Source organism: Hyaena hyaena, unplaced genomic scaffold (assembly GCF_003009895.1).
Source record: "Hyaena hyaena isolate Hyena2069 unplaced genomic scaffold, ASM300989v1 scaffold_3, whole genome shotgun sequence".
Taxonomy (NCBI): Eukaryota; Metazoa; Chordata; class Mammalia; order Carnivora; family Hyaenidae; genus Hyaena; species Hyaena hyaena.
The window spans coordinates 5,057,072-5,071,350 of NW_024080635.1; the positions used below are offsets into that span (position 1 = coordinate 5,057,072).

Below are 14,279 nucleotides of genomic sequence, written 5' to 3' on the forward strand. Positions count from 1 at the left end.
GTGGTAACAACATAACAGCATCACAAAAATGTTTTCCCATGAACTTTGGTGGTTCTTTCTTTCTTTCTTTTTTTTTTTTTTAGTAGGCTTCATGCCCAGCATGGAACCCAACACAGGGCTTGAACTCACAACCTCAAGATCAAGAACTGAGCTGAGATCAAGAGTTGGAGGCTTTCTACTACAAAGCTGTCATCATCAAGACAGTACGATATTGGCACAAAAACAGACACATAGACCAATGGAACAGAACTGAGAACTCAGAAGTGGACCCCAAAGTATACAGCCAACTAATTTTTGACAAAGCAGGAAAGAATATCCAATGGAAAAAAGACAGCCTTTTTAACAGATGGTGTTGTGAGAACTGGACAGCAACATGCAGACGAATGAAATTAGATCATTTTCTCACACCATGCACAAAAATAAACTCAAAATGGATAAAGGACCTGAACGTGAGACAGGAAACCATCAACACCCTAGAGAAGAAAGCAGGAAACAACCTCCTTGACCTCCTCCGCAGCAACTTCTTACTTGACACATCCCCAAAAGCAAGGGAATCAAGAGCAAAAATAAATGATTGGGACCTCATCAAGATTAAAAGCTTCTGCACAGCCAAGAAAACAACCCAGAAAATTAATAGGCAACCAACGGAATGGGAAAAGATAGTTGCAAATGACATATCAGATAAAGGGTTAATATCCAGAATCTATAAGGAACTCACCAAACTACACGCCCGAAAAACAAACAACCCAGTGAAGAAATGGGCAGAAGACATGAACAGACACTTCTCCAAAGAGGACATCCAGATGGCCAACAGACACATGAAACGATGCTCAGCATCCCTCCTCATCAGGGAAATACAAATCAAAACCACACTGAGATACCACCTCACGCCAGTCAGAGTGGCTAAAATGAGCAAATCAGAGAACTCTAGATGCTGGCGAGGATGTGGAGAAACGGGCACCCTCCTACACTGTTGGTGGGAATGTAAACTGGTACAGCCCCTCTGGAAAACAGTGTGGAGGTTCCTCAGGAAACTAACAATAGAACTCCCCTATGACCCAGCAATAGCACTGCTAGGAATTTACCCAAGGGATACAGAAATGCTGAGGCATAGGAGCACATGTACCCCAATGTTCATAGCAGCACTCTCCACAATAGCTAAAACATGGAAAGAGCCTAAGTGTCCATCAACAGATGAATGGATCAAGAAGATGTGGTTTATCTATACCATGGAATACTACATGGCGATGAGAAACAATGAAATCCGGCCATGTGTAGCAACATGGATGGACCTTGAGGGTGTTATGCTGAGCGGAATAAGTCAGGCAGAGGGGGACAAATATCATATGTTTGCATGTATAGGAGGATTAGGAGGAACTTAACTGAGGAACAAGGGGGAGAAGAAGGGGGGAAATGGTGGGGGAAAGGGAGAGAGGCACACCATGAGAGACTCTTGAATGCTGACAAAAACTGAGGACTGATGGATGTGGGGGGGAGGGGGGATGGGCATGGAGGAGGGCACTTGTGGGGAAGAGCACTGAGTGTTATGTGGAAACTAATTTGACAATAAACTATTCGTAAAAAAAAAAAAAAAAAAAAAGAGTTGGAGGCTTAACTGACTGAGCCAACCAGGAACCCTATTTTTTTTTTAAAGATTTTATTTATTTATTTATTACTATTATTATTATTATTATTATTATTTCAACTTTATATATTTGCTTTTGCCAGAAAGCACAAGTGGGGGAAGGAGAGAGAGAAAGAGAGACAGACAGACAGAATTGGGAAGCAGGCTCCAGGCTCTGAGATGTCAGCACAGAGCCTGACGTGGGGCTCAAACTCATGAACTGCAGGATCATGACCTGAGCCGAAGTCAGACACTTAATCAACTGAACCACCCAGGTGCCCAAGATTTTATTTAATTTTTATTTTAGTAATCTCTACACCCAATGTGGGGCTCGAACTCACAACCCCCCAAATCAAGAGTAGCATGTTCCATCGACATAGCCAGTCAGGTAACCCATTTTTTCATGAACCCTGAAGTTAAATGCATTAGCTTTCAGCATGGCTCCTTAACAAATATCCTTGAATAGCTAGGAAAAATTTCTTTATAACATAATAGGGATGTATAAATTCAGATACAGAATAGGAAGTAAAGAAGTTAATTTTATTTGTTTAGATACAGCTTTTGTTTTCTACTTCAACATACTGCTTCCCATTGTGTGGGAATATGTGTATCACATATTCCCAATGTGATACAAATTTTAATCCAAAAGAGATATTACCTGGTAAATCTGTTCCCAGAATTCCATGCATATGAATAAAGCCTTTGCAACCAACTTCAAATTTAGGATTCATACTAACAATCTATCTCATTAAATAATTATTTCATCAAGTACATACCAAAAAGAAAATATTTTCCACAAACTGTGTTTACTTCTATCTAAGAAAGGGTATACAGAAACTTAATAAAGTCAGAAGATTTGGGGAAGGTAATTTAGTATACAGATCCTCTCCTACCCAAAAAAACCTTTAGGAGCTTCATATGACAGGGTTTCAGTCCCTTTTCTTCTGGCATGCTATGGGGACAGTGGCTGTTAACCCATAAACAGTTGATAGGGGAGGAAGAAAAAAAGCAGAAGCGGTAATGAGCCGTTTTTAGAAGCAGTAGGGGATGAAATATCACAGTAGCATAAACTGTACACACATCTTTTCTGGACCCTTCCTTCCTCTAGCACTGAATATAGTGTAGCCATTACTCCGTCCCCCTCCCCCAGTAAAAATTATTAATATAGATTAATACTACTTTCATTGAATTCTACCAGGTCCCTTTGAAACTGGAGATGAAAGAGAAAGAAATGGAATAAAGACAATCAGGGTAAAAGCTGTTTGATTCCTTCATCACCTTCCCCATTCCATGACTCTGAATGCCTGTCCCACACCAACACTGGCAGAATTCAAGAGGCCTGTTTCTTGGAAGGGATAAAACAACTAGTTTCTTTTTTTTTTTTTTTTTTAATATTTTTATTTATTTCTAGGAGAGAGAGAGAGAGAGAGAGAGAGACAGCGCGAGCAGGGGAGGGCGAGGGTCAGAGAGAAAGGGAGATACAGACTCTGAAATAGGCTCCAGGCCCTGAGCTGGCAGTCAGCACAGAGCCCGATGCGGGGCTCGAACCCACGAACCGCAAGATCATGACCTAAGCGAAAGTCGGACGCTTAACCGACCAAGCCACCCAGGCGCCCCAAAACAACTAGTTTCTGAACTGAGGACACAAAAGGCAGCTGACAATGGGAAAACAGTACTAAAACCTGAGGGGAATTAGGTGACCATGTGTACAAACAACAGTGTTGAATGGAGTAACACCCTCTCCCTCCCCTCTGGCCCAATCCTCTTCACCCCTTACCCTCTGGAAATCTAGTCAGCGATGGGAAGACTCTTCCTATTGATGTGGGGATTTTCCTCAACAAGAGGGACAAGAAGCTCACCCTACAGAAAGGCCCAAAGGTAATCAGCCTATGTGCTTAAAGCTTCTAATTTAAAGCTTCCCACTCTTAATCACAAGCAGACAGCTAATTATTATGAGACATCAGAGGAAAACTCTAACATGAAACAGATCAAACCAAACAAAGAAAAGCAACTTTAGGGGAAAAGAAACTATGCAAGGCAAAGAAAATTGTTGAAACAAACAAATAAAAATACTACGAAAGAAACATTCCATGAATAAAAAAAAGATCTCCTAGAAATTCAAAACATAATAGTAGAAAAGAACATTTTAATTGAAGATAAAGATGAAGAAATGTTGTAGGAGGCAGAACTAAAGAAAAAAGAGGTGAAAATCAGGAAACTATTCTAGGAGGCCAAGCCTCGAGAAGCAGCTGGCAATCAAGAAAGAGGAAGACGGGTTTACTAAACAAAGGAACCAATGCAGGAGAGAAGCAGAGTCCCCAGGTGAGCAGGGTTATCCAGGATGACAGCTGTGTGCCACACCTAGAGACACATCTGCTCAGAGGGGAACAGTATGACTCAAGAGACAGACTGACGGCTGTCATCACCACGATCTCTGTTGCCATTTAGCCTCTTTTTAAATATAAGAACATAGTGCCAGGTGAGCCTGGCTCTCAGCTTATCTTGACTAAATGCTGATGAATTTCTTCTCAAAAAACTTAGCTGCCTAATGAGCTCAGCACATTCATTTCATCCCAGATAAGTGTTCTTTCACCAACTCCTAAAAGCTGTAGGTGGGTCATGGTCACCTTAGGAGGAATCACAGAGCTGCTCACTCCCTCTGACCGCATTTCTGCCACCTGTCCCAGACTGGGGCCACGCTGGAGCCCTGCCCAGTACAATTTCCAGGACAAGTCTTGACTTTGCCCAAAGTTGCTTTTCTTCCATTCAACAGACCCCTTAAACCTCAGGAAACTGAAGAAAGTATGGTCCGTTGATGCCTGGGAATCCCTGAGATCCTTCCAGGAATCTAAGAGGTGCAGCTCTAGACTTAGTAATACTAAAGGATTATTTGCCTTTTTCTTTTTTTTTTTTTTTTCCCCCCTGAGAGAGGGAGAGACAGCATGAGCAGGGGAGGGGCAGAGAGAGAGGGAGACACAGAATCGGAAGCAGGCTCCAGGCTCTGAGCTGTCAGCACAGAGCCCGACGCAGGGCTCGAACCCACAAACCATGAGATCATGACCTGAGCTGAAGTTGGACACTTAACCCACGGAGCCACCCAGGCGCCCCTTATTTGCCTTTTTCCAGTGTTGACACTTAATACTGATGGTACAAAAACAATGGTGAGCAAAACCGCTGATACCTTAACACAAATCAAGGCAGTAGCACCAAACTGTTAATAGAACCCACGGTCTTCACCACTCCATTACTGCAGTTAAAAACAATGCCAATTTTAAGGATGTCCTTGCTAAAGCAGTAAAAACTCTGAGTTTTAATAAATCTCAATCTTTCAGTACATATCCTATTATTCTGTATGAGGAAATGGGAAGTATGCATAAAACATATACTTAAGTACAACAGTTACCTTTAGAGAAAAGCACTTGTGTGACTGAGTTGCAAGCTGAACTAGCCAGGATTTTTTTCTTTTTCTTTTTTTTTCCCCATAAAATATCATTTTTACTTGAAGGGCTGAATGACAAACTATATTATTCAAGCTTAGGTATTTGACAAGTATTTTCTCAGAATTGAACGAAAGCGAGGCTACCCCTACAAAGAAAACCGATAGTACTTGTTGCCAGTGATAGAAGTCAGGCTTTCAAAAGAACATGGTAATTTTGGAAGACATATCCACCGGAGTGTCTTTGACAGCTTCTTGGTATTTAAGACCTTTCCAGTGAGACCAGTGGTAGTATTAACAAAGGTGATTTTAAAATATTATATAATGAAATGTGTAAATATCTGTCCACATAGGAAAGGTCCCAGAGGCCTTAGGTCTGCTCAGTGTAACTTGACGGGTAAATATCCCTCGTTTTTATTTTCAGAATACAACAAATAATTCTTTTTCAATGCATCTATATAACTGTTAATTGATCTAACAAAATTCTCACCTCGTTTTATAAGGACTCTATCTTCTTAGAAACAAACTGATTTTACATTCAGAATTCTTTTCTTTGTCAACTGGCATGGAGCAGACCATCACCCAGCAAACATTATCATATGTATGTTTTGTAAGCAAGTAAGAAAATCCCATTTTTCTTTAGAATCCATATTATGAATATAAATGCTAATCAAGTTATAATTCCAAGATTTAAAGTATAAGAGGACAAATCTCACTAGCACAGAACACAACCTTTTTCTTATACTGGTGAACAAAAGCACATTTCAATTTATGTTTCAACTGACTACTGATCAACTCTAACTTCCACAGCAACTCTCTCTTCGGTATTCTCTAGCAAATTTAAGTTACATTTAAACTTCACTTAAATTTAATTAGCTTAACAATGAATGTAATTAATTAGTTGTGATTAAATTTAGGTTATGCTTAAGTTAGGTGAGGAAAGTGGGTTACAGAGAAAAATTAAGTTTCCAGTAAACACTTTTGGAGTTGTCAAAAGTTACTCTAGTTTGTCACATGTACATGTTCTATAGGATTTGCCACCAAGCAACCAAAATCAACTAGATTTACTAAACTGTTCATAAGGAATCCCCTCCAGAATTAACTTAATAATAAAACTACAAATTTATGACTAAAGTACTGACTGCCCTCTAGTGTTCAAACTAAGGATTATGCTGATGAACTTGACGTAAAGTACCGTTCAGGGGAAAGAGAAGCCAAGGTCCTAAGAAGCCATTTAGGCTCATTAAAAGCAGAGAAGACATTCAGATCTTGAAAAGTTCTCAAAGCAAGACAATAGCTATCAACCTGAGCTATATCATTACTTGTACCAGTAGCCCAAGTGCCTGATCTCAGTCATCTAGGGTAACTGGGCATCAGTAGAATATAAAATTGGTAATATTTTTCCTATACTTCAAGTTACACTGGCATAAAAGGAGATTCCGACTTCACATTTTGCAAAGAATCACAAAATGCTTGAATCAAAATCTTACTCCAGCATGCTGAGGTTAAACAAGGAAAACAGTCTCTGATCCCTTTCTTGGCTGGTGTATATTTTAAATGTCTATTTTAAATTTTAAGTTCTTCCTAACTAGTCTTCCTAATCTGTAATATGATTTTGGGGGAGGAGGAGGAGATGGATATTCTAGACTGTATCTCTTTTTGAAATGAGAATCAATAGGAAAACAGTAACTGACTTTTTAAGCCCACAAGGTAGATACTAAACTTTCATGTATGTAGATCTATATTCCCTTAACCATGTTGTTAGATAAAATATCACATACATGCAAACTTCACTGGAAATAGTGAACATCCCTGCTATTGTGATTACTTCCATGGTATCTTTCATTGGCCAAGTACGAGTGAAGAACTTCAAAGCACACTTGTTTGGAAATAGTAGCAGAACTAAACTTCCAACCAAACAGAAGAATACATAAGTTGCTAAGTGTTCAAGATTGAGAATTTTAAACTTATTTTCACTTGCCAGATGGTTCTTTGTTTTATTTGAAGTAACTAGCATTCTAGATCAGCAGGTCTCAAAGTATGACGTAGGGAACATTGGGGATCCCTAAATAGCAAGGTTGGAATTAGGTTTTAAAAATAAGACAAAGATGTTATTTCCCTTTTCACTCTCATTATCTCTCAGCTGTACAGTCAATTTTCCAGAGACTACATGGTATGTGATACAGAACAGACTGCAGGAGCAGCTATGTGAATCCAGCTGTCTTCTATTAAATTAGACATTAAAGACATTTGCAAAAAAAGTAAAGCAATCCCACTCTGGCTGCTTTTTCCTTTTTCTTTTTTGCTTGTTTTGGTAGTTATTTTTCATTAACAATGTTATTTATGAGGCTTGCGAATTTATTAAAGCTATTTTAAATAAATGAATATTTTAAAAATCTCTTTTATAACATAGTATATATCAATCAACAGAAGTCTTATCAACAAAGCTCTCTCGGGCCCTCAATTATAATTACAGTACAAAGGGATCCTGAGACCAGAAACCCTGAGAGTCATTAAGCTACAGAGCAGCATACTGAATATGAAAAAAAAAATTAATTTACAGAGGTTTAATGGAGAAGAGGATAAAACACAAATAGCATTTACTAAGAAGAATGTAGGTGATACTCACCAATTGGATCTTCCATGCCACTATTAACCAATTTAGGGAGGTGGGATATAGTTTCTGAAAAGAGAAAAAGGTAAATGATATACTTTAAAACATAAAATTCATCACCTTTTATGTTTTGTGGGGTTTTTTACACCCAATTCAGGAACAGTGATTATAGTTTAAAACTGCAACACTATAGGGGTGCTCCGGTGACTCAGTCTGTTAAGCTCAGGTCATGACTTCGGCTCAGGTCATGATCTCACAGTTGGTGGGATTGAGCCTCGCTACGTCAGGCTCTGCACTGAGAGCAGGGAGCCTGCTTGGGATTTTCTTTCTCTGCCCCTTCTCTGTGCATGTATGCACACACATGCCTCTCTCACTCTCAAAATAAATTAAACACTCAAGCTGAACATTATAGAAATGTATAATGTATTAAGTGAGAACATTACCAACTGGAATTTATTTTAAGACAGTTGAGATACAGATGTCTAATATAAAAATATCATAAAACATTCAAGGCTAATTTTCTTTAAGTTTATTTATTTTGAGAGAGAGAGAGAGCTCGCGTGCATGTGTAAGCAAGTGGGGGAGGGTCAGAGAGACAGGGAGAGAGAGAGAATCCCAAGCAGGCTCTGCACGGTCAGTGTGGAGACTAATGCAGGGCTTGAACTCACAAACCACAAGATCATGACCTGAGCTGAAGCTGATGCTTAACCAACTGAGCCACCCAGATACCCCTAATTTTCATTTTAAAATATATTATTCTCAGTTTACTTAAGTAAGTTACCTTTCCAATCCCCATTTTGAATTTACTACAGTGTAAGGAAAGAGGATAGTTTTTATGTAAAAACACATGCCCCCCTCAAACACCCAACAAAACTCACAGAAATTTCTGAGAAAGGATATCCATGGTATCTTAGAAGGAATTGGTTTTGCCTACAGAAAGTACAGGTTATTTTAGATATAGTAAGTTGTAAGTTTAGAATGCTCAAGTATGAAAATAAAACAATGTTCTGAAAGAAATTTGACTGAGTATAGATAGATATCCAATCTCCTTTACCCTTAATTAAGTCAAGGCTCAATCTACCCAATCTCACTTCCTACCTCTTTTGTGGTTTTGGTCCCAAGGGCATTCCCTAATAAACAGTCTGAATGAATATTAAACTCCCAATTCAGAGACTGTTTTTGAGAGAACACGACCTACCAACAGCTGTTGCCGGAGTGATCTGAGAAAATGGAAGTATGAAAGGGTTTTGGAGCCGAATTGCTCACAGACTAGATGGCAATGAGGACCCCACTGCCGGTGGTAGGTCTAACACAGATAATTCCTGGTATAAGGTGCTAGTCCAATTCTTAAACTTTCACCAATGGTGAACAGTGGTGGTCTATCTGTGAAGGGAATGTTCTAGCTGACTGAATGTATCAGGCATTTGAAGAGTAAAAGGAAGACAATAACTATAATGACGATTGAACTGAATGGCTATTGCTAAACTCAATAATTTTCTTTCTAAAAAAACATATAACAAAAAATGGGTGAATTAACAGTCAATTGAAAGTCAAATATGAAAGCCACAGGGCCTTCTTGATAAACTCTACTCTGTGGCAGCAGGACAGAAAAAGCTGAAGACCTGTGACAGGAGTTAATCAGAATAGGCCAGCTCCAAAGGTCAATGCTCAGCCAAGGGAGGTATGTTATGCCAAGGTCAGGTCCCTGACTGGGAAAAAAATGAGACCCTGATACATGGGAGGGAGACAAATGGGTAAATGCCCCTTCCAAAATCTCAAATGTCCAAATACCCTGTAACCTCCTGAGACTACAAAAGTGGCCTGTCCTCCCCACAAGAACTAGCACTCACCTGTCACTTGAAAATAATGCAGAGGTCTCCACATCTTGCTCAGTAAAACAGTGCGCCCCTCAGGACCTGCCACCTCCTGGCTAGCGGGCCTTTAACTTGCAGTAAGTCACAACATAACCCAGCCCACATGTGCTATGTCTGACAGACCAGAAAGGAATTATCACTTAAGGTAGTTGCAAGACTTAGCAAAGCACGCATGGCAGGAGCCAGGGGAGTACGATGGTGACTGAATTCTGAGGATGCCTGAACATGAGGACCAGAACTTAAGACTGAACAGGAAGAGGTTATCAATTACTCTCGGGAAATATGGGATTTGCCACCCTGGCAAAAACCTCAGGATATGATGTGACTGTCCCACCAGGAAGGCTGCTAAAACTAGAAACGGTGACGGCCCATGCTAAATACCAACACCAGCACTGCAATGGCAGACAGTGGAGGAAGGAATCAAAGGCTCAAGGAAGCAGGCATGCTGAAGTAGGTCAGAAACCCCATCAAATTATTATGTTTCTTGGAATGGCCAGGAGGATGCCGTAAGGAATGTGCTGGTGAGGTGGGCTCCAGTGTCATTAGGAAGTTTAATAGCTGGTCTCCTGCACAGGAGAGGTCATTAACAAAAGTAACCCCACTGACAGCAATGGCGATGGCAGGAGCCTAAAAGCCAGAGGGACACAATTACCATATAGACCAGCAAAGTCAGAGTGGCAGTCAGAGGGTCCTGACTCACAGATCTATGGAAATAGTTAATGGAACATGATGTCACTGGAAGCAAAATAGACAAACTGCCAATAAGAGCACTTCTCTATATGAAACATCAAAAGAAATTAAGGATAGAGGGTCAGGACGCTGAGGGTAGTTACCCCACTAAAAACTCAGAATCCCGGGGCACTTGGGCAGCTCAGTCAGTTAATCATCTGACTCTTGATTTCAGCTCAGGTCATGATCTCACAGTTCATGAGACAGAGCCCCATATCAGGCTCCGAGCTAACAGCACAAAGCCTGCTTGGGATTCTCTCTCTCTCCCTTTCTCTCTGATCCTCTCCCTCCCCCCCCCCCCCCCCCCCCCGCCCCACCCATTGTGTCTCTCTTTCTCAAAATCAATAAATAAACTTTAAAGGAAAGATCAGAGGGGCACCTGGGTAGCTCAGTCAGTTAAGTAGCCAACCCTTGCTTTCAGCTCAGGTCATGATCTCATGGTTCATGGGATCGAGCCCCATGTCGGGCTCTGTGCTGACAATGCAGAGCCTGCTTGGGATTCTCACTTATAGGACTATGTCAGTCTTGCTGCCCTCTTGCATAATATAGTCCTAAGAGACACAGATCATCTGGACTTCCTGCAGGACATAACAGTGACCCACTATACTAATAACATCCTGCTAATAGGGCCAGATGAGCAAGAGGCAGATAGCACACTGACGGCCTTGTCAGGAAACATGCACTCCAGACAGTGAGAGAGAAATATCTCAGAGATTCAGGAACTCATCACATCAGTAAAATTTTCAGTAGTCAGGGCTTGATAAGACATGCCATTCACATTAAAGGCATCCAAGTAAATACTTGCATCTTGCATTTCCCACCATTAAGAGGGAGGCACAACACCTGAGAATACTGCTCTGGCTTCTAAACCAGATGACACAAAAAGGTTCATTTGGAGAGTAGCTCAAAATGGGAAAGGACTCTGCAGGCCTGGGTGGTGATACAAACAGCCTGGCCAATCCTATGGTATTAACCCCACCGGGAGAATCACTACACAGACTGCTGGAGTTCTGGAGCAAGGCCATGACATTTGTAAGAGAAAATTATATGCTTTTGGCACAACTCCTGGCATGATACTATGTCCTAGTAGATATGGAGCACCTGACCACGGGACACAAAGTGACCATCTATTTAGAAGCACCCATCATGACCTAGGTTCTGTGAAACACACCAAGTTGTAACGTTGGGTGGAGCCAGTAACAGGACAGCATAAGATGAAAGTGATACAACCAAGATCAAGCACAAATAGGACCAGAGGTCACAAGCTTGAGCCAGGAGCCCAAACCAACCATATCATCCACCACTGCTGTACAGGTACCCCTTCCTTAGAGCATATACCTTTCTGGCTATACAGGGGCCTATAGCCCTATAACCATACGGTTAGCCCTATAGCCAGCTAACAAAGAAAAAAACCCTCACGTTTTTCAGTGATAGCTGTATGTGGGTACAAGTCAAAAATGAACAGCTACAGCCTCACTCAGGGGGTGACACTGAAAAACAGTGATGGAAACAGTGAAGGAAAACCCTCCCAATGGACAGAGCTTTAAGCAGCACACTTGACTGTCTACTTTGTGTAGACAAAGAAGTGGTTGTGACAGCTCACAGGAAAATGTCCTGACATGTTGGTCAGGGGGCATAAAAGTGGAAAGACTAGACTGGCATATTGGGGCAAGGAGGTCTAGGGTAGAGGCATGCAGGAGGGCACAGGAGTGGATGCAACATATTAAGATTTTTGTGTCACAGGTTAACAGTCATCAGAGAACATCTACCATGAAAAAAGCACTAAACCAAGCAGACAACAACTCAACCAATTTCTGTCAGCTATCTTTTGTCATGGCCTCCCCCGTGCTGACAAAATGGGCACACGAAAGAAGGTGGACACAGTGGCAGAGATATATACCATGTATGGACAACAGCATGAACTCCCAGTTATGCACCAGTTACTGGTGCTGCCAAAAGTCCAAATGGTCAGCAAGAGAGGAAAACACTAAGTTTCAATACGGCACCACCTTTTAAGGAAACCAATAGGTCACTTGATGGCAAGTTGACTGACTATATTTGGTCCCTTCCACCGCGAAAAGGTGAGCAATTTATTCCAAAAGGAATAAGGACATATTCTGGGTATAGGTTTGCCTTTCCTGACCAATGGAACATCACTACATGAGAGTTCAGGAAATGTTTAATCTATCAGTAAGCACCATCCCACACAATATCATTTCATTACAGTAAGTGCAGGATAGGGCCCAGGACCATGAGATCCACTGGTGGTATCATATAGAGCAGCATCTAGAAGCTCCTAACCTTAAAGAGCATTGAAATGGCCTGAAGGCACAACTGAAGCATCAATTCAATGTAATATTTTATAAGATCAAAGTGCCACCCTCCAGGATGCACAAATGCACCAAATCAAAGACCTTTACATGTTGTGTCCTCAACAGGAAAAATACATGGATACAGGAAAATGGGAAGTAGAAACACGATACCCTGTTTATCATCAAATACCAAAGACCCACCTGGAGAATGTGTGCATCTTATCCCTGCAACTCTGGGTTCTGCAGAGTTAAAGATTCTGGTCACCAAAAAAAGAACACTTCTATCCATAGGAGACAAAAGAATTCCAAAAGACTACAAGCTATGGCTGCCACCTGGGCATTTTGGAGTTCTTATATCTAGGGATAGCAGGCAAAGAAGAGGAATTACCGCGTTGGCAGGGATAACTGATCCTTATTATCAGAAAGAAGCAGGGCTGTTGTTCCAATAGGGGACAGTGACAATATATCTGAAACCCAGATGATCCATTACAGTCAACAGACAAATTGGATACTCTGGCCTAAGAAATGCATGGTAACTAGTGGTTCAGATCCCTCAGGAATGAAGGTCTGGGTCACACCACCAAGCAAGACATCAAGACTGGCAGAGATGGTAGCCGACGACACGGAGAATCTGAAATGCAGAGTGGAGGGAGGTAATAATTACCAGTTGTAATGCTGAGACCAGTTACAGCAGCAGGAGATACAGTTCACCACACCAAGCTTCCTCTTCTAAGTATTCCCCCAGGAAGAGAGAGGCCCACCAGAATTCTGGAGGAGCTATTCTCTCAACATGTATAAACAAGTAGATGACATGAACAAAAATGAAGACACGAAATTCCAAAACTTACCAGATGCAGCTAAAGGAGTGCTTAGAGGGAAATGTATAGCTGTAAACACCTATAATAATAAGGGAATAAAAAGGGGCGTCTGAGTGGCTCAATCAGTTAAGCATCCGACTTCGGCTCAGGTTATGATCTTGCAGTTCATGAGTTCATGCCCTGTGTCAGGCTCTGTGCTAATGGTGAGAAGCCTAATTGGGATTCAGTGTCTCTCCCTCTCTCTCAAAAATAAACAAACATTTAAAAAATGTAAAAATTGTTAAAAAAAAAAAAAAAGTTTAAAAGAAGTAAAATTAAGAAGATCTTGGGGCACCTGCATGGCTCAGTCGGTTAAGCGTCCGACTTCGGCTCAGGTCATGATCTCACGGTTAGTGGGTTTGAGCCCCGCGTCGGGCTCTGTGCTGACAGCTCAGAGCCTGGAGCCTGTTTCAGATTCTGTATCTCCCTCTCTCTCTGACCCTCCCCTGCTCATGCTGTCTCTCTTTCTCTCAGAAATTTAAAAAAAAAAAAAAAAAAAGATCTCAAATCAACAACCTAACCTTTTACCATAAGACACTGGGGGAAAAGGTAAATAATAAGGATTAGAACAGAAATTAATGAAATAGAAAACACAAAAGTTAACTCAAAATAAATAGAAGACCTGAAAGACCTAAATGTAAGAGCTAAAGCTGTAAGACTCTTACAAGAAAAGATAGATCTAAGCTTATGACCTTTGGTTAGGCAATCAAGTTTCTTAGATAGGATACCAGAACCACAAGCAACAAAAGAAAATGTAGATAAACTTTACATTATCAAAATTAAAAACAGAAAGTAAGTGTCAAGAGGATTTGGAGAACTGTGTACTGTAATAC

General features: G+C 41.0%; 1 protein-coding gene across 4 annotated transcripts in view; it reads right to left on the bottom strand.

The window, feature by feature from the left end:
• The window catches only part of PHACTR4 (phosphatase and actin regulator 4), a 109,425-nt gene that overhangs the window by 73,158 nt on the left and 21,988 nt on the right, over window positions 1-14,279 (bottom strand). For 3 of the 4 annotated variants that reach the window (XM_039231892.1, XM_039231867.1, XM_039231862.1), the window contains exon 2: window positions 7,690-7,743. The exons of the other annotated variant lie outside the window; for it this stretch is intronic. Coding sequence is in view for 2 of the 3 variants with exons in the window: in XM_039231867.1 (XP_039087798.1) it covers window positions 7,690-7,705 (16 nt within the window). In the remaining variant the exon portion in view is untranslated. The remainder of the gene's footprint in view (window positions 1-7,689; window positions 7,744-14,279) is intronic. 4 annotated transcript variants of the gene reach the window in all.